We start from the raw sequence: 20,526 nt of genomic DNA on the forward strand, positions 1-20,526 counted from the left end.
GAAGATTAGAGTTTATTCCTGGCTTAACGAAATGACAGCTTGGGCTTGGGAGCGCTTGCAGAGGACTGGTCCCCCAGACAGGGAGCAGGGGCGCAGAAGGGGACGTTGGTGAGGGGGCTTCGGTCCCACCCCCCCAGCTTCCCCTGCCTCTTGTCTCCTTAATGCAGAGCTGCTTTAGTGGGAGAATCAGGGGCTTGATCCGCTATTATCCACTCGCTTATCCCCCAGACCCGCACCCAGGCACTTTCCCAGCCTGCGCCGAGTTACACGGCAAGCGCGGCCGAGGTGGCATCGTTTTGGCGGGTGGGGGTGGGGGAGCAGCCCCTGCTATCCCTCTGTTTCTTTCTGAGCCTCCACCCTCCGTGGCTTTTGGGGCAAGAGTTTTGAGGGCTGGCGGTGGTGCCCCTGCCTGCGGCCTGGGCAGGGATTCCCCCACTTGCCTTGAGTTGCATCCAAATCACTGCCGTGCGGTGCCCAGGCTGGGGTGACATCCTGGCCTGGCCTGGGGACAGCTCTGGGAATGCCGGTACCTGCTGCTGGGTTTTTTTTTTTTTTGGCGAATGAGGCTGAAGAGGTATCACGCATCCTAGGGGACATGGGGATGGTTTCCGTGGATGTTTTTTTTTCAGATGGTTTCCACGTAAAACCAAGCCCTGCAAATGCTCCAGCCAAAGTAGCTTTCCCCTGCAGGTGGCTTGGCCAAGCAGAAAGCAGGGGGCTGCTTGCAGTTTGGGGAGAGCACTCGGACCCCTTCTGCCAGCCCAGCTTTGGCCACGGGCTTGGCATATCCTGGGGCCCAGGGGCAGTGCTCCCCAGCTCAAACAAGACCCCCCTAGGAGCCAGAGGGGTCTCTGGACCATGCCCAGCTCCATTTTGCACCAGCAGCCCACGTTCAAGGCATTTCTGGGGCTCAGGCAGGGCTTTCTTGGGCATCTGCAGCCCCTGAGGAGCTTGGGGAGCTGCTCACCCACAGTGGTGAAATAAGGAGGAGGGGGGATGTTGTGAGCATTGAGGGGAGCTGGCCCTCAAAAAAACTCAGACCCCGACAAAGAAGCAGGAGCAGAGGTGCTCCAGGCTGGCAAGCACCACAAGTTTACATAGCATCCTTTGGGGTGACTGATGCTGCCCCCCTGTACCCCAAAACTGGGTGTTTCCTGGGGTGCTGCCCAGGCAGGTTTTGCTGGGCAGAGCTCTCCTCTTTGGGACCCCCAGGTCAGGGGGTTTGCAGGCAGGGGTCTGGCAGCCGGCAGGGAAGCATGATGTCCTGCTTCTCAATCTGCCTGCATGAGATTCAGCCGTCTGGGTCGGCGCTCCCCCATGGCGGGATGCTGCTGAAGGCAGCTGTCGGCTTCTCTGGCAGGCGACGGGAAATACCCCTATGCAAGTGATCCGCTGGGAATTGCCTCCGGTGCAGGGGCTGGATGTGGCCCCCTGCTCCTCACCCCCTCCTGGGCATTTCTAAGCCCACCCTGTTGTTGCTGGGACACCCACAGCCCTGTGGGTCTCAGGCCTCTGGGCAGGATCTATCCCCTGGGCTGGGGGATGTGATGGGTGGGGGTCCCCGTGATGGTGATGCCAGTGTGAAGCGGGCGAGGGTGACCTGTGCTGGATGCGGGGCTGGGGCTTGCTGTGCTGCTGCAGGAGGATGCCTGTGCTGGTGGAGAGAGAAGCCTCTACTAGGAGTTTTTAGGCTCTTTTCAGGATGCGCAGCTGCCCTCGTCGCTTCTTTGGCCTTTTCTCAACAAATAAAGGTCTCAGAGGGATCTGAAAAAAGAGGCTGAGAGCTCCTAGTTCTCCCAGCCTTTCTTACAAATCGCTCGGGCTGGCGGTGGGCGTCAGCCAGCAACGAAGCAGCACCCTGCTACCCTGCCCGGGGTATTTTATTCCATTTTCTCTTGTTTTTTATTTAAGAGCAACCCTCAGCACCAGCCTTGACCCTGCTGTGCTCCTCTGCCGGCATCAGCAGCTCCAGGAGCCACTTGGCCCCGGATCAGCCACTTCCAGGAAGGGTTTTTTTGGCACCTTCAGGATGGGGTGGCCCCAGGGTGGTCCAAGGGCTTGCAGGAGAGACAGACAGACGGACCCCAGGACCGTGTTGTGGTGGGGGTTGCTGGTGGTGTGTGCTTGGTGTGGTTGTGCTGCAAAGGACCTGTTGGGATGTGGCATGGGGTGGCGGGGGCGTGATTTACCCACCGGTTTGCAAAATAACTTGTGCTATCTGTGAGGTTGAGCCTGGACTCTGGCGTCTTCTCTCTGCTGCCTGCTGAACCTCGTCCCCGCAGCATGCCTCAGTTTCCCCTCTCCTGGAGGCAGCGCTCACACAGAGACAGTGGTCCAGGGGTGCTGGGGTTATTCAGCATCTGTCCCGGCACGCGAGGCAGGGTCCTGCGCTGGAATCTACAGCCCAGGTGCCTCCGTCCCGCTGCCGGTGGGGTTGGGGCTGTACTGCGCTCCCCATATCTCTCACCACTTGCTCCTGCCATGGGGAAGTCCCAGGCATGGGACTGGGGATGAAGGATGATGCTGTGGCCTGTGGCTCCATACCTGGTGGGGGGCTCCAGCCAGCACACCCCAGCCCTGGCAGTGGGGGTGAGGGGGGGGATATGGATCACCCCGCATCCCCATTTCAGCTTGGAGCATCTTCCAGCTCGGGGATTTTCAGACCAGCAGGTGGAGACGTGCAATAACTCGCTGCCGAACTGGGAACAGACACCCGGCATTTGGTCATGTAACAGCCCCCATCCCATCCCTGCCGAAGGGGTCAGAGCAGCCAAGCGTCCTTGGCTCCAGCCAGAAGCAGAGAAGGGGAAATTGGATCTTTCCTTGCCCTGAAAGGCAGGTGAGAGGACAGGATCCGACCCCTGAGCTGGGTTTAACCTGGTACAATTTTTACCTTTGGTGCTGCAGAAAAGGGGGTCGTGCAAGGGCACCCCAGAGCTGAAAGCCAAAAGGCTTTGGGCTCCAGGGTGTCCTTGCATGACCCCAGGGCCCGCTCTACCTCCCCCCAACCCCTGTACCTTAAATCCCAGCAGGATGCTTGTGCTGGGATGCGGGGGTGCAACATTGGACAGTCCACCGGGAAATTCCCTTTTCTTCTACCCCTGTTGTCCTCTTGGTGTTTGTTGTTGGGAGAAGGATGAGGGATGTGGATGGTGGCATGATGGAAATCCTCTGAGCGATGATTTTGGCGAGCATCCATCTCAGGTTTTGACCCTGGGGATTTTGAGATGTGTTAGGTGCCTTCGTACCCTCAGCCAGAACCATCCTTTTGTGTGTGCATGATGCTGTACCCCAGGCTCAGCCCTGCTGCATTGCTGGGGGAAACTGAGGCAGGGCATCAGGTGGCAGCAACCCCCTGGCTGGGGATTGCTCAGCAATTTTTAGAAATTTTGGAGTTTTTAAAGTGCTACCATTTAATTCACCCCACCATGACTGGGTGCTGAGGTCCCTTCCTGCCCAGCCTCTCTGCATCTCGAAAAGAGGAGGAAAGGAAAAACCAACCCAGCTGGGTCCCTGCAGAGCATCCCCGATGCTGCACCAGCACATCACAGCTCCATCCCCACCCGTAGCCCTCCAGGCTTTAACAGGGAGGTGGGCAGCAGGACGTGGCCTCACCCTGGGAGATGATGGGTGAGGGAAGGGGTGATTATATGGCATAATCTGATTTTTTTTTTTTCGGCTCCTGCAATTGCCTGGCCAAAATAGCCTGCGATGGGCGTGTGGAGGAATCGGCAAGCTGCTGGTGTGTTCCCCTCCCGCGCGGCGCCTGTCGCTGCCGTCGTACGAGCATCCCATCCATCTGGAAAAGGTCACTCTTGCTAATCTAATCAGAGTCTTTTATTATTAAATACACGGCTCTGCTAACGAGCAGTCCCCCAGGGAGGGAAGGAGGTGGCTGTGCCTGGGGTGGGACATGCTATGATGGGGCCGGGGACCCCAGTGGTGCCTTTGGGGACAGGGTTCTACCCAGGGAGTTTATCCACGTGGGATGCCAGGAAGAGAAATGGTTCAATGGTGTGAAGTCAGGTCCTGGTGCTCCTCGCCAAGGGGAGAGGAGGTTGGAGCTCACCATTTCCCTGAAAATTGTGAGAAACGGGGTCCTCCAGCCACATTTGATGGTGACCCAGCAATCCCCACCCTCAGGGAGGCACCAGCCAGGCTGGGGGATTTACAGACTGTCATCTCTCCCCCAAATGCCCCTGGGTTTGGGATGCAGAGGCTGCTCCTCGGGATGTTGTTGCCCAACCTGTTGCCGCTCCCCACTGGGCACACATATGTCCCTCGCCGCTGACTGGGTGCTGAGCCCCTTGCTCGCTTGTCTGGCCTCCCAGGAGGATACCGTAATCAAGGCAATTCACAATCTTCTGATGAAGCTGCTTTCTCCTGCTGGCTAGCATTTTCCCACCAATTGGACAATATTTGCCGTCCTTGATTTTTCAGTAGCTCTGCTAAAAGCCCAGGCGGATGCTGCTGGGGTGGCTTTGCCCCTGCTTGCAGGGACTGTCACCTCCCAGTCCCTACAAGAGTTAACGGGGCAGGTTTTGCCCTGATCAAATGGGCTCCACTGGGCTCTTCCCCCGGACTGGCAAAAGTTGAGAATGAATTCATTTTTAATTCATTTTTCTTTAAGGAAAAGCTATGTTTTCCCTCTTGAAGGTAAATAAGATTGAAAATGCAATACCCGTCACTGCCAGCTCGGTGCGGCTGCTGGATGCACTCCTCCTTGGGTACCAACTACATTAAAAAAAGGAAGGGGATGTGTTCGAGCTGTGTGTGTCTGATGCTGTGGCTGCTTTGCTGGGTGGGAAAACAAAGTCCCCAGCCCAGTGCCTGTCCCCAAGCCCTGCTTCTGGGGCTGCTGGGGTGTGGTTTGGGGCTGATGCTGGGCCCCAGCCCCAGTTGCTGGGGTCTGGGGCTGGGATGATCTGCAGCTCCTTGCGCTCCTTGGGCGCCTCTCGAATTGAATCCTGCTCTGGCTCTGACCACACGTCACTAGGGGGAAAAATTAATCGGTGTCTAATCAGTCTGAAACCATATTAGAGCCCAGGCTGGCGGTGGCAGCCCGGGGGGCACAGCCCAGGGCCTGTATTTGGTGTTCAGATCAGGAGGGTGCTGGGAGGATGTATTTGCTCCTGGCCATGGTGGGAGGGATCAGAGAGGCCACAGGGGGGATCTGAGCTGGACACTTGTCTTTGGGGGGGTGATTGTTTCACCTCCGCCTCAACGCTGTGATGCAGGGGGACTTCTCCCTTGGGAGATTCTGTCCCTGTCTCTGCTTCCCCAGGCCACCCTTCAGGGCTCTTACCTGCTGCCTGTCCTCCCACTTCTGGCTCCCAGGGGGGTCATTTGGGAAAACCATCTGCGCAGGCCTGCTCCTGGTGTGGGGGGACACACACAGCCCAGGATCCACCACAGCATGTGCAGGGGCCTCAGGGGCTGCTGGCTTCATCTTGGGGCTGCCCCTGCTGCCTCCCCCTAGGCATCCCTCTGGATCTTCCTGGTCAGGCACTTCGTCATCCTTCTCCCCCCCCCCTCCTGCTTTTAATTAATTTCTTCATTTTTCTTCCTCCTCTGTAAAGGCCCTCTCCTCCTGTCCCCTGGCCTGTCCCTTGCCATGATTTGTGGAAATTGCTCTAAAGTAGCTGCTGTGTAAAAGCCTTGCCTGCTCTGTGAATTTATGGCAGGCTGCGCCTCTGCGCAGCACATCCCATTTAGGCCATATTTATTTATTCCTGTAGGTTCCTTGCTTTCCCCCCCACCCCCCTCCTTTTAATATTTCCTGGGGGAAATGCAGAACTCAGCACCACAGACTGGTGTGGCACTGGGATGGTTCCCCTTTTTTAGTGCTGCTGGCCCTGAAATACAGGCTGTGTGCTGGCCTGAGGCTGAGTCCCACCAGCATTTCTTATTTAATTGCTTCTGCTGATGAAGCCAGGCTGGACCTTTTGGAAGAGGACAAGTCTCAAGGACCGAAAAGACAGAAGAATATAGCAGTGCTCACCAGGCACGAGCACAACCTGTATTAGACACTAGAGAATCCACCCTTGAGGCAGCGCGACTGCTCACAAGAAGGTTGATTCGCTTTTCCTGGCCAATACCTACTCAATTCCTACCCCAGGCTGGTTTTGAGAAGCCTGCACCAGTTTAATCTCCCAGGCCGAGTGCTGCAGCCCTTGGTATCATGGGGCTTCCCGGCCCTGTTGCCCCGTCACTGCCGCGGCTGTGGGCAGAGCTGGGGGCTGGGATCGTCCCTGCATCCCTTCCTTCTCTGCAGCTGCAGCTGGGGCATCTCACTGCTGTCCATCGGGGAAGGTAATTTTACATTTGTAACAATTATTCACTTAATTGAGTTCCAGTTAGCTGGGACTGGAGATGGAGGCTCTTGGCGCATCAGAGGGAAGGGAGAGCTGCTTGTCTTTTATGTTGCTGAGGACAATTTTGAAGACTCTGGCTGCTGGGAAACGTTTTGGAGGTTTTCACGAGGGGCTCGCTTGTGTTTTATTACTGTTGTTTTTTTTTTCCCCAGCTGCAGGGAACTGTGGAGCAGAGGGGGGCTCATGTTGGGGCTGACTGAGTTTTGGGTGGAGGCGGAGGCCTCTGTTTCCCATTTTTATAGTTTTTAGGGTGTTTGGAGGTGCTGGCCCCACTTGGGTGGGAGTGTAACACTGTGGGAGTCAGTGCTATTCGGTGGGGAGGGAAACGGATGAGTGCAATGCCCGTTCCCGGGACAGGTAGGGAGATGGTGTGTGAGCCCAGCCCTTCCCTGGGAGCTGGAGCCGCCTCTAGCTGGAACATCCAGATGTGGGGACATCCAGGTGTGGCACATCCCTGGGAGCTCCAGATGTGGCACATCCCTGGCATTTGGGACTGTTGCTGCCTGTGTTTCCCCTTTGTGCTTGGCCCTGATGGCTGTGGGGGCAAAACCTGGAACACCAGATTCTGGGTCTCTGAAGCCTCATCCAGGGATCTGCAGGATGCTTGGGGGAGCAGCGCAGCTTTATGCCAGGTTGAAATGAAATGGCAGTTGAGACATCCGTGGTAGTGGCCTGGTGGAGAATAGCTGGGCTGGGCTTCCTCCTCAGGGACTGCAGGGTTTTGCTGTGGTCCCTTGGCTCTCGGCATTTCGGATGGATCCATCACCCATTGGCTCATTTGGGTGCTGACCTATGTGGGAACGTGGAGACAGCAGCATGTGCTGCCCTCATCTCCCTGATTTGGGGGTAGGATCATCACCTTGTCACCCTGACATGGGGCTGGACTTGGGGAGAATGGGAGTACTAGCAGTCCCAGCATTGCTGGTGGTGCCGGCAGCCCTGTGGCTGGGAGAAGAAGCATTCCCAGCTCGCATTTGCAGAGAGCTGGAGATGGTAGCTGTGCCCCAGGCTGCTGCAGTTTGCAGGGTTCCAGGGCCTGTGTACAGGATCTTGGACTCCTGATGAAATCTCACGGGCCTTTTCATCTGGCGGCCAGGAATCCCAGCGACTGTTGACCCAAAGGAGTCATGAGCCAGGCTTGAAGCCAGCGTGAAACCCTCTGCTAGGGATGATAATACAGCTCCCTGCCACCCCTGGCCAGTCCTCCCTGTGTATTTAGTGAGGGCTTTATCATTGCGTCAGCTTTATGGACAACTTTCCGAGCTTGCTCTGAGGCGGGACCATGACAGAAGCCTAGCTGCGATGGGCTAGCGTGGGCTATGGCCGCAGCGTGTGGCAGTGGCCTGGCAGGAGCCGGGGGAGCTGGGGCTGGTGTCTCACATCACTGGTATTTTGGCATCTCCCTTGGAGCTGCGTTTGGCCTGTTGATGCGCCAAGCCCCTGATGCTGCCTGTTAACATGAGAAGAGGTTTTAACCCTATTGGCATGAACTCAAACCTCCCCTCCCTCTTCTCCAGTGCTTTTCCTATATACTCTTCCCCCACTAAGTAGGGATATATGTGCTGGGAGCCCCTCACCGCATCCCACAGGATAAGCCAGGATAAAAATCCCCCCTGGAGTGTGGCTAAAGTGATCCCTATGGCAGACAGCTGGGGCTGGGGCTAAGCTGAAGCTCAGCGCTGGCTCGGTGCTGGTAAGGGGAAGAGGAGGAGGAGGTGGCTCTTTGGCCTCCGGACAGTTGGATGGGAGCAGGAGTGGGGCTGGTGGGGCTGCAGTGGGTGCAGGTTGGAGGGGACAAGCCATGGTCCCCCCGTGCCCCAGTTGCTGGGGATTTGGGGCAAGAAGGGAAGGCAAAGGAGCCATTGTTCCCCGCCAGCTATAGCTTCAGCTAGTCTGTCCATCAGCCTCTTCTCCTGTGTGTCCATCTGTCTGAGTTCAGCATCCCTGAGCAGGGGGGATGGAGTAGGAGGGTGGCTGGTGGTGACCAAAACCCTACGGTGGGGCCCTTGACGAGGAGGGGCCGGTCATGGGCTTTTGGTGCTGAGACCCCCAGAAGCATCAAGACCCCTTGGCAGGGCTGGAGGGTGCTGCCGCTGTCCCCGTTTGCCCTCCCAGGCGGGGGGAGCAGCTCAGCCCATCTGGCCACGCGGCTGTGACCGGCGCAGGGCACATCTGGCCAGGCAGATGTGGGGACTTGTCAAGGGGGTCACTGGCAGTTGTGTGTTTCCATCTCCCTTTCTTCCCCCCTCTACCTGCTCTGGAGCGCAGGTCACCCCAGCTCCCTGTGGGCTGCTGTGGGGTGGGAAGGAGGGGCACTCGGCAGTCCTGTCCCATCCTGCTGTGGGGCTGGGGTGGCTCCACAGCCCAGGGAGGGGGGCCGGGTCCAGGCAGCCCCTGGGCCACTCGGAGTCTGGCCAGCCATGGAGATCTGCCTTTTTGCTTGCGGTGCTGAGCTGCGAGCGTGGAAGGACCATATGGTCCCCTCTGCGTCGGCCTAATAAACTCGAGAATACAGGTCAGGCGCTGCAAATCCCGTTAACCACAGTGGGCCGGAGAGCAGAGCCAGCAACCAGGGCTTAGTCCTTCTGCACCCTCAAACCCAGCCAGAGGTGGGGGCATGAGAGCCACCTTCCCTCCTGGGGGCTGCTAGAAACCAGGGCAGGGGCTGGGGACAGTGGTGTGGGGACTAGAGTCTCCTGAGCTGTTTTGCTTGTCTGTCCAGCCTTCTATCCATCCTTTCTCCTTCCATCTGTCTTCCTTCCATCTCCTGAGCTGTTGTGCTGTCTGTTCTTCTGTCCATCCTTCCATCTATCCTGCCGTCCATCACCTCTTCTTCACCTTCCTAGAGTTATTTTCTTGCTGTCCAGCCATTTCTGATCTGCCTGTCTCCATCCATTCATCCATCCATCCATCCATCCAGGCACCCTCTATTCTCCCTGCTGGTTCATTTATCCTTATCCACCCTTTCTTCCTTGCTACCTAGTCAGCAGCCATGCATCCATGCAGCCACGCATCACCTTCCTCGCTTCTCCTTCCCTCCCCACTCTGTCCCTCCGCGGTGCAGAGGCTTGGGCTGGGCTGGGCTGGGATCCACCCTTCTGCCACCCACCATGGGCTGGATATGGCTGGGTTAGACGTTCTCCTGGCAGGATTAGTTTATGGCCAAGGAATGGAGGCGCTGGTCTGGTCCTCCTCCTGGTGACAAATTATAACATCATTCAAATGCATTTTGTCTGTGGAAGGAAATAGCTTCTCTGCGTGCTGGCAATCCACCTGTGCTGAATTAATCGTGACTGTCACCTTAATCTCCATCCCAACTTGTCCCTGCTCCTTTCCCCCATCCAGCATGGCCAGGGTGCAGGTCTGTACCTGAGCTTGGTATCAGGGACACCCTGGGTGTCCCCACCACAGTAGGACTTTACCACACCGAGCTGGCGATTGCCATGGTGGCTTATCTGAGTTGAGCAGGGTCTCCAGTGCATATCTCTGTCTGGCTGCAGAGGGGAGAGGGGCTTTCCTTGCCCCCCCCCAACCCTTATTTGCCATCAGAGAATCCCCATGGCAAGGAGGAAGGAGCCGGTTGCTGGGGTCTCGGGCTGGAGGTCTCTGTCACAAGCCAGGGCTGGATGCCAAATTGCAGATAAAAAACTGGCTGCTTTTGCCCTCCCAGTGCATGAGTGGCAGCGGGTGCCCTCACTGGCAGGCGGCTGGGTGCAGGCTGGGTGCTTCCCAGGCAATGTAGCTGCGGGTGCTACCTGTCCTCATATCAAGTGCTAATCCTTTTATGGGTCCTCTAAGCTGCTTAATTCCCCCATGCCCCACAGCAGAGAGTTCTCTGCATGGGCTGTGGGGTCCTGCTTCGCCTTCAGCCCCAGGGGGCCCGGCTGAGGCCATGCTGGGGAAAGCCCCTGGGTCCAGGCATGCTCCAAAGCCCCTGCCGGGGCGGGGGCCAAGCCATTCCAGGGAGCTGAGCTGTCACATCTGCACCTTTTGCTGCTGTTTGACACAGGTAATTTGGGCTCTCCAGCTCGGCAGCCACTTGGGAGCGGTTGCAATCAGCGCCGGGATCGGTGGGTGCACGGGGCTGGCGGAGAGCCGAGGCGGGGAGGGGAGGACGACCCAGGCCTCGTGGGAATTGCTGGCAGCCACTGGCAGATGCAAAGACCTTGAGATGTCTTCCAGACTCCCGCAGCTGCCAGCGTAGCACGTGCCATCGGCCCGATTACCGACTGCCTTTCAGAGCATCTGCTGTAGCAGAAAGATTTTTCATGGGGTTTCACTTTGCTCACTGGCTGCAGCAGTGGGGCAGCTGGCAACCTCTGAGAGACTCGGGCATCTCTGGCCTCCAGGAGCATGTAGCCAGTGGATGCTGCACGCTGCCTGTGCAGGGGCTGACGCTTTGCCTGTATGGTGTTTATTCTTTTTTTTTTTTTTTAAGGCAAAATGGTCAAAATGAAGGGCAAAAGAGATTTCCTAAGGGCTGTCAGACCTGGGCGCTGCTGGGACTTGCAAAAGGCGGCACCAACGTCATCATCAATACCTGGAAAAATTGGGGCTGGGCCAACAACAGAGGGACAGCACTGTGTGGGTGGCACCCCTGGGTGGGTGACGGGTGACAAACCAGCCGTGACACCACCCTTACAGACAGCCCACAGGGACGGAGCAGGTCTGGGGCAAAGGTGCCAATTTAGCCACATTTCCCATGTGATCTAGGAGCTAAAAGCAGGAGGAAAGCCTTGATCATAGATACTTGTTGGGATCTGCCAGCCAAAAATTAGCCTGGAGCTGCCTAATTTTTGGTGACAAGCCTCTGAGGAAACTCAGCATCCTTTTCTCTGCACATTTGGAAGGAGGGATATAGCCAGTTATGCCCTGGGTCTGGGATGAGTGGGTCTCTGCTGTTTTGGCTGGTGCCTTGGCATGGGTGCCATGGTGTGTGACCAGTGCTTCGGGCTCCCAAGGGACAATACTGGGATTGGAAGTGGCTTCAGCATACCCTGGCCCAGCCTTGGGCAGCCCCTGAGCAACCTTCCTTGCTGGACACCCCATCCCACGCTGAGGATGGGTTTGGTGAGGCTGGAGCCACCCACCAGGAAGCACAACAGTGCTGAAGGTCCTGGGTAGGTTTTCTATGTTTTGGGTTTGCAGCAGAGAAATGCAGCCAGGCTCTTGCTGCCCTTGCAAGGGGTCCAGGGGCTGAAGCACCAGCTCCTCCTTGCTGTGGCGCTGGACCGCTCCTGCCTGGGTCTGCTCTCCCTGCTCTGGGGCTCAGGAAATGCTTTGGAAGGGGATACCCCACACTAACCCGCCCTCTCCATCCCCTCTGCAGCTCACGTCAAGGGGCCAGCCCCCAGCCCTGAGCCCACTGAGCCCCCTGGTGCCATCATGCTGCCCGTGAGCTACCGCCTGTCCAACACCCGCTTGGCCTTCTTCCTCAAGGAGGTGGGAGCCAGCCCAGTGGGCAATGGCAGCGCTCCGCTGCAACGCTCCGAGCCCTTCGTTGTCTTCCAGACCAAGGAGCTGCCCATCCTCAACGTCACCCTGGGACCCTTCAGCACAGGGCTGGTGCTGCCCAAGGAGCAGCTGCAGCCCTCCAGCACGCTGGAGGTCCCTGACCGCCTCACCGTCAACTGGAAGGTGCGCGCCTTCATCATCCAGCCCCGGCTGGTGGCCAACCAGCCCGTGGTCCAAGTGCTCTTCTACGTAGCCGGACGGGATTGGGATGACTTTGATGTCACTGACCGGCTGCCCTGTGTGCGGCTCCATGCTTTCCGCGATGCCCGTGAGATCAAGAGCTCCTGTCGCCTGCGGGGCAGCCTGGCCATGTGCCTGGTGCAGGCAGAGCTGCCCCACGCCTGGTTTGGCCCCCCGGCCATGCCGCTGGGCAGGCGGAAGAGCCCTGAGAGCCTGGAGGTGCCAGGTGAGAGCCAGCAAGCTGAGCTGTACTACACCCTCCATGCCCCTGACGGGGCTGGCCAGTGCCTTGGGGAGACGGTTCCCCGCCGCGGGGCTGGGGGAGCCAGGACTGAGGGTCCCACGCAGCACCCGCTGCTGCGCATCGGCAGCGTCAGCCTCCTGCAGCCCCTCCCCGGGCCGCCCATGCAGGAGCATCATCTGGACAGCAACATCTTCATCCGCCTGCCCGACAAGCCCCTTAAGCCGGGCGAGGTGCTGAGCATCCTCCTCTACCTGATGTCCAACTCCACGGTGGAGCACTTCACGCTCAGGTAGGGTCCCGAGACTGCCCCCACTCCAGGAGCAGACGCCTTTCGAGGGGGTGGTTGTTTCGGCTGGGCTGTGCGAAGGCAGCCATGGACAGGAGGGTGAGGATGATGAGGACATGTTGCATTTATGGGACCTGCCAGGGGCTGGCAGGGCTTTGTGAAGGTGAAGGAGGTCAGAGGAGCGGCCGGCGCGTGGTTTTGCAACATTTTTGGGCTTTGCAGTGGGAGTTTCTTGGAGGGAAAGGAAGGGAAGTTCATCCAGGGTTTCCATCTCTGCATCGCCACTCTGGGCTGGTGCCTTCACCCTCCCAGTGCTCCTTGGATTGGGATTAGGGCCCTGACAACAGTTGTGGGTTTGTTCACAGCCACTTTGGGGACAAGGTGCGGTATGGCCATGGGGGTGCTGTGGGATGAGCAGGGGCTCCCTGTGTCCCCCCCGTCCTGCCCCAGAGCCGGTATGGGAGCAGAATGGGGCAGTGGGTGAGAGGTGCTGAGTGGCCCAGTACGGGGAGGTATGGGAGGAACCCCATTTCTGTGTGTCCCTAAGGATGGGGGGACAAGCCCCTGCCACATCTCCTTGAAGGTCATTTACAAGTGTCCCCGTGGCCATCGGGCCAGCAGCAAGCCCCTGGCATGGGGGACATGGCACTTGAGGCTCTTCTGTCCTTCACCCTGGGGACACCCAGCACCACAGGGGCATTAACTGTCCTGGGGAGCAGCACTGGGGCTGAGGGACCAAACTCCTGCTGGAGGGGTGATGGGGGGACAAAATCCTGTGAAAAAGGGGGGCTGGGTTGGACTCAGCCCCGTGGCTGTTGCTGCCAGCACGGATGATGTTTCTGACAGCCAGGAGGGATCTGGAGCAAAAAATCCCCCTGCGCCCATGGTGGGGGGCCTGGGAGGGTCCAGGGGTGCCTGGAAGCGAGGGATCTGGGCCTGACCGTCACTCTCTGCAGGGTGAAGGCCAAGAAAGGTGTCAACCTGATCAGCACCAAGTCGAGGAGCAGGCAGTGGCTGGTGAGCTCGGAGCTGCTGACGGGTGGCAAGCACTCTACCGCCACTGTCGATGTGGCCCGGGCAGACGGTGCCGGGCCCAGGTAAGGGCCCCCCCCCTCCCCCCAGCCCCGGAGGTTTGGGGAAATTGCTTGGGTTTGGCCTGAAGTGACTCCTCCTTTGTCCCCACCCTGGGTGCCTGGTTGGCTTTGGTGCCCCATGGGTGCTGGCAGGGGAAACTGAGGCACAGCAGTGCACAGCCCAGACCACGGGACTTGGAGGTGCTGGAGGGGGATGAGCAATTTTGGGGTTAAACTTTCAGTCCAGTTGAGACTGGGGTAGGTCCCGCACCAACATGGGAAGGAGCTTAATTTTGTGTGTGATTTTTATCCTTCACCGTGCAGCTGGCTAAATGGCCAGTGAAGGTGGGTTTCATGGCCCAAGGTGGGCAAGTTTGTGGTCAGGCAGGCAGCTGCCCAAGGGCTGGGTGAAGTGGTGTGTTCAGGTGGGTTCTGCTCTGTGGTCAACACAGGTGACCAGACTGGGGCTTGAGCTATGCAATGCGCTCAGAAGTCATTGGTACCACGTACCAGCTGAATCCCTGGCTCTGAGCTGGGATCACCTGGCCATGTCAGATGCTGGTGGGCACTTGTGGTGGATTTTGGGGCTGAATTGTGAAGCCATGGGGGATCCCTCAGTTTGGGGTGAGGTACTTGAATTTTTTAAATAGTTTTAATACCAGGAGAGGCAGCAGCTCTTTGCTGACTATCCTGGTGTCTCCCCTGGGAAGGAAGTGGAGCAGTCCCCAGGCAAGGTCACTTCTAGATCCTAAGGTGATGGATGAGTGTCAGATGGGGAGCACAAACCAAGGCAGCAGCTGAGACAGGCAGAGCCAGTTCTGCCCTGCTACACATAAGGATGATGCCCATTCCTGGGGCTCTGGGAAGGGCTGGAGTTGGTTGAGGAGAGTCCAGGGGATAGAAATGAGAATGATCTGAAGGAGCGAGGACCCACAAAGCCAAGTTGAAAACCCAGAGGCTGCTCAGCCTGGAGAAGGGGAGATGTGGGACTGGTCTGTGAGTGCAGAGAGGCTGCACGGGCAAGGGGCAGCTTTGCTCCTTGCATCCAAGTGGGCAGGACACGGTGAGCAAGGGCAGGGGATGGGCACGGGATCAAAACCACCAACAGGAAAGACTCTGAAGTGCTGGAAAGCAATTGTTCCCAGGCTGTGATATCTCCATCGCTGTGTCTTTGGGAAAAGAGAGACAAGTGTCACCGGGAGCTGGGTTAAAGTGAGTTGATGTGCTCGAGCCGTTCCTGCCCTCTGCATTGGAAATCTCCCCATATCCCTGCCCCCCACCCCAAAAGTGAGCGAAGGCGGAGATGAGCTCTTGCAGGAAGAAGTTCCTCAGCTCTGACTGCTTCGAACATGACCTCAAAATCTATCTGCAGGAAACCCCTCCAAAGGACTTACCCGGAGAGTGGATTTTCCTTTACCCCACACCATTGCTTCCAAATACAAAATGCAACTGCAGCATCTGAGCCCACAGCCCCGTGGCTGACATTGGAGTGTCCCCGGGGCCATGAGCCCCCCCATCCTCTGCATGGCCATCCCAGCACTCCTGCACACGGCTGCCAGACCTGCCAGCAGCAAGATCCTCTCCTCTCCCCCTTCCCCCTCTCCCTGTCTGCCGCTGCTTCAAATCAGCCTGCAAAGGTTAGAGACGGAGGATGAATTTAAAGTGATTACAATCACCTTTTAGACAAACAACTCCATCAAATATTAACAGAATGGAAAGTATGAATGACTCAAAGCCGTGTTGCCCTCCAGGCTACGCAGTCGGAGGAGTCTGCTTCACTGAGGCTCTGGGGGCTTTTGGCAGCACTGGCTGTGGAAGGAGGGGGCAAGAGCCCTGAGCTTTGGAGTGATAATAGCCCATTTTGGATGTTTTGCACCCTGGCAGCTGTATCCTAAGTTTCCCGTCTGGGCAGCCTGGCTCTTCTCTGTCATGGCTGAGAGCAGACGATGCTCAGGGAGGGCAGAAGATGGTGGCTGGCCCCTGGCAGGGCTCCTGGGATGCCTAGGGGCACCCCATGGCGAGGAGTCCCAGCGCCGAACCGCCCCTGGCATGAAGCCGCAGCTCTGGTTTGCCTTTGAATCTTGCTCTTTGCAGCTGTATTTAATACTTTTGTGTTGGAAGAGGCAGTGAGCAGCCAAATCCCCTTCTTCAGACTGGGTGGCCTCTGGCAATTCACCTTGCACCCCTGTAGCTGCCTCGGGGGCACAAAGTTCCAGCAGGACCCCAGACACAGCAGCAGCGCTGGTGCAAAGCCATCATTCCTGCTGCTGAAGCAGGATTTGCCAGTCCTCCTCTTTCTCTGCTCCCTTTCACTTGCTAGATATTTAGCAGAAAGAAACCCAACTGTATCCTGCATCCCCAGATCAATGGGACTTTCTCAGTGGCTGCTACACTGCAAGATTAGTGCAGAGCCGGTCCCATCTTCCCTTTCCGCAGGGATTTCATTTTCCTTGCTTCTCTCCCTCCGCCTGCTCTGGGGGGGCTTTTGCTGGCTCTGCAGTTTGTGGGGGCTCTGGGGTGTCCCCTAGGGATGCTCTTGTTTTGGGGGAGCAATGGAGAAGTTTGGCCTGGTGGGGAGGTTGAACCCCGAGTCTCCCCAAGGGATTTGTGGGTCAGAGACAGAGATTGGAGGGCAGGATCGCATCTGGGAAGGTTTACTCTTTGGGATGGGGTGTAAGAGTGATTTACGCTGCTGCCGTCAGACTGTGTCCAAGCTGTGACACAGAGGACAAGGAACATCAGCTGCTGAGTCCCATCGTCCCCTTAGACTGACACTATGTGCCAGGTTTGGCAGCCTCTCCATCCCATCCTGCCTCAGGGATGTTCGCTGCCTGTCCGTTAACTCTGGGTCCCGTTGTCCTCAGCAGTGGCATTAAATGCATGAGGTTTTGATGAGCTGATGGTCTCGGGGCCATCCGCCCCTGCTGGTCCTGTCCACCTCCCCCATCCCCTGCCTGTGCACCCCCATGGCTGCCCGTGCAGGCTGGGGGACAGGCCTGCCTTGAGTCTCAGCTCAGTGTTGTCCCATCTGCTGTCTGCAGTTGAACCTCTTTCTCCCATGCTTCAGTTTCCCTGTGTGGTCCCCATGGAAGGGGCTGTAAAGTCAATGGCTTGGGCTGGACTGATACAGGGACTTATTTGCTGTCCCTGAGCACCCTGCCCTCCTGGGTGTGGGACACTTGGGGTTTGACCTGCAGGAGATGAGCGTGCAGGTGGGAGCAGCCTGGGGTGGTAAATCTGGCTATGTTGCTGGGAAGATCGAGCTGGGGAGACAAGGGCAATGCCTGCAGCTGCCCACCATTGCCCGGGGCCGTGGCCACACACTCACCCTGTGATAATATATCACCCAGCAGCCTTTGGAGAGCATCTGCTTGAGCTGCTGAGGTTTTTCCCCACTGGGGAGAGGCAGTGAAATGTGTTTCTCTCTCCCACTGGGAAGATTCCCATGGGAAGTCTCATTGGAGCAGCCCCTGGCAGAGCGGGGGATCAGGACTGCTGTGTTTGGGAATAAGCATTGTGGTGGTACCCACAGCACGGTCCCCCCAGCAGGCATGGGGACACTGAGAAAAGACCACAGGGGATGCTCTGCATCACTAGAGGGGACCGCCCAGCACTGATTCTGAGCTGTCTGCAGGACCTGGGGCACCCAGCTCACCGCGTCCCCCTCCTGTCCCCCTGCCCAGGGACGGGGACTCCTCCTCTGAGATCATGCAGCTGGATTTTGAGATGGAGAACTTCACCAGCCAGTCGGTGACGCGCCGCATCATGTGGCACATTGACTACCGGGGCCGCAACCCACCGCCGGACCTGGAGAAGGTGGTGACGGAGCTGACGGTCATCCAGAGGGACATCCGGGCCATTGTGCCCCTGGCCATGGTGAGCAGGTTCCTGCCCTCTGCTTAGCTTATCTGCTTTGACGTTGGGGATGGGTTGGGTCTCAGACCAGCCCATCTGCCCCATAGCACCTATGCATCCCACCCACCCACAGGTCATTTCTGCCCCAGGGCTGGAGCAGGAGAGGAGGGGACAGGCTGTCCTCTAATGTGATGGTCCCCTTTGCGCCCTGTTTTCAGGACACAGAAATCATCAATACGGCCATCCTGACGGGACGGACAGTGGCCATTCCCGTGAAGGTCATCGCCATTGAGCTGAGCGGTGTCATCATGGATGTCTCTGCTATGGTTGAGTGCAAGTCCAACAACGAAGACATCATCAAGGTGGGTGCGGGGAGGGGGCTCTTGTGGCCCTAGCAAGGGGCTGAGCTACCCTCAGGAGTGCTGACCCTCGTAGCCGTGGGGGCTGGAGGCTGGATGAGCTGGAGGCTGGATGAGCTGGAGGCTGGTGGCTGAGCTGATGTGCCACACAAGCCCACTCCGTCCCAGCCATCATCCCCTCAGTGGCTTCAGTCCCCGTGTGCCTTTCCCTGGGATCTGTTGAGAGAAGGACAACCACTGTCACTGTCCCCGGAGAGGCTGCGGGATGCTGCAGGCTGGCACGAGGCAGCAGCAATAACTATGGGTTATCAAGGCCCTTAGTGCTGATAAGGTGAAATATTGTCATCTTGTGATGCAGGTTGCACATTTCCATCAGCAGCTTTCCTTGTGCCTCTGGGTGACATTTATCTCCCGTTCTGATGGGATGCCAGGCTGAGCTCAGACTGGGGCTGGGGGCTGGCCCTAGTGAGGTCTGCAGGGACAAGCCAGGCAGTTGGGGATGATGGAGGGAAAAGGGGGGATGAGGGAGGGGAGCAAGATGAGCTGCACTCAGTGTGCACTTGGTGAACGCAAAAGGCTCACTGTTGCAGCAGCAGCGATTGTCCTTGCGTCTGCGCCAGCCACTGAGGCAGCAGTCAGTCTTCAAATCCACCCATGATTTTTCCATCACCAGGCCCATTCATCCATACACGTTTTTCATTCACTGTATGTATCTATCTGTCCACCTGCCTGTATTATTCTATCACCGTTTCCATCCACCCACCCATCCCTAGACATTGTTAACTTCTCCTAAACACCTCCCACCCCTGTCCCCACACACCCAGCCAGCCACCCCTCTCTGTGTCCCCACTGTGTCAGGCAGAGGCAGGGAGCCATGCTGAGGGTCTGGGCTCTCCCATGTTCCCCAGGCTGGGGGACATACCCCCTTCTCCCTTTCTTTGCTAGCAGCCACCAGCTGCTCTCCCAGCCAAGCCAGGGGTGATGGGCAGAGCCCCAGCCCCATTGGGACTTGCTCTCCCTGGTGGTCCATGGGTGCACAGCTGGGTGACAGCCAGTGTCACAAACTGTTTATCCAAGTTCTTGAGTAAAACTCTGATCGGTGCAATTTACAGCACTGGGTCTAATTTATGGAGACCGGTCCTCCACAGTGTGATAAAACACTGGAGCAGTAATACACTTAAGGATGGACTCAAGACACTTAAACTGTTTAAGGTGCTGCCTTCCTACTCATAAATCTATTTACACACTGTCCCCAGACCTGAGGGGGAGCAGACATGTGCACATGAGCTGGGATGAATAATGTGTGGAGCAGACCTCCAGCCCCAGCTCCCCTCCTGCTTACCGCTTGGAGCCCCATGCAATTTCTTGCTGAGTTATTTTGTGTTTGTGTCGGAGCTTCATTTCCGAGGGAGCTCTCAGTTACCTGCTGAGATTGGGGAGTATGATTACGGTGTTAGGGCTATAAACCTGTTACATAAATCAAAGCTTACATCGTGGGATGTGCTATCTGTTACTGTAAATAATTTAACACAAAGGAGGGCTGGGGAGCTGCTTCTCCCCCCGCTGTCTGTGGCTTGGTGGTGGTTGCCCTCATGTGTAACATGGAGGGAATATGCCCCGGACCTGGTGTGGACATGGCTGTGGAGGTGCCAGGGCCACATGCGAAGGTTGTTGGGAGAGCACAGGTGGGAGTTGTCATCCTCATCCCCTTCTGTAGTGACACAGGGTGACTGCCCATGCACAGCCCAGAGAGGAGGAACTCATCACTCAAGGTAGCATAGAAATAATCCCCCTTGCCTTGCCCGCATGGTGGCCTTGGGGGCTGCGTACCTGTTGAGGGACATGCAGGGAGTGGAAGAGCCACCTCAGCTGCCAGCGATGCTCCATGGGAGATGCTCAACCTCACCTGCTATATGAGCCTTTCTTATGAGCTGTTTAGACCATATCCAGGGCTAAACTATAACAGTTGCTGAATCACCCAACAACCCCTCACCAGGCAGGAAGGGGAACTGGGAAAAGTAGAGGAGACCCGTGGGTTAACATGAAAACAGATTTAATGAAACAGCACTACTACCAACAAAGGCACAGAAAGTTATACTCAGCCAAATAACCATGCAGCAGTCCTGAGGAGCCCAGAAATCCTACAGGAGCCCCCTCTCCTCAGCAAACCTTCCCCCTCTATAGTGTTCATGACATTAGGGTAGGGACTACCCCTGTAGCTCACTCAGGCCAGCTGCCCTGGCTGACTCAAAACTGCTATGGCCTGCCCGGCATGGCTGGGCTGGGGTTCTGTCCCAGCCAAACCAGGACGTGAGCCCACCATCCACAGCTGCTTGAGGACCCACCAGGAGCAAGTCAGCTCAGTGGAACTGAGCCCCAGGGACCCTGGTCACCCATAGCCTCTGCCAGGACTCCCGGCTGGCCAACATGGGCTGCCACTGGCTGTGGTGGCTCTTCCCATTCCCGAGGGCCTTGGAGAAGACGTGTCCCCTTGATCCCATGCTGGAGGTTGTACCAAGGGGGGAGCTCCTCGCCATAGAAGCAGAGCCAGTGGTGTCTTGGCTGGGAGCCTGGGCAGACCTCAGCCTCTTGCTTCCTGACACATTGCTGCAAATCCGGGAAGTTTCTCTGAACGAACGTG

General features: G+C 57.5%; 1 protein-coding gene across 1 annotated transcript in view; it reads left to right on the forward strand.

The window, feature by feature from the left end:
* TMEM132E (transmembrane protein 132E) overlaps nt 1–20,526 on the forward strand; it is a 38,460-nt gene that overhangs the window by 13,417 nt on the left and 4,517 nt on the right. The window contains exons 2-6 of the mRNA XM_086475398.1: nt 10,813–10,958; nt 11,704–12,601; nt 13,555–13,695; nt 17,355–17,547; nt 17,745–17,888. Coding sequence (XP_086331524.1) covers nt 10,813–10,958; nt 11,704–12,601; nt 13,555–13,695; nt 17,355–17,547; nt 17,745–17,888 — 1,522 coding nt within the window. The remainder of the gene's footprint in view (nt 1–10,812; nt 10,959–11,703; nt 12,602–13,554; nt 13,696–17,354; nt 17,548–17,744; nt 17,889–20,526) is intronic.

Source organism: Leptosomus discolor, chromosome 18, assembly GCF_034619465.1.
Source record: "Leptosomus discolor isolate bLepDis1 chromosome 18, bLepDis1.hap2, whole genome shotgun sequence".
In the NCBI taxonomy this organism is placed as follows: domain Eukaryota; kingdom Metazoa; phylum Chordata; class Aves; order Leptosomiformes; family Leptosomidae; genus Leptosomus; species Leptosomus discolor.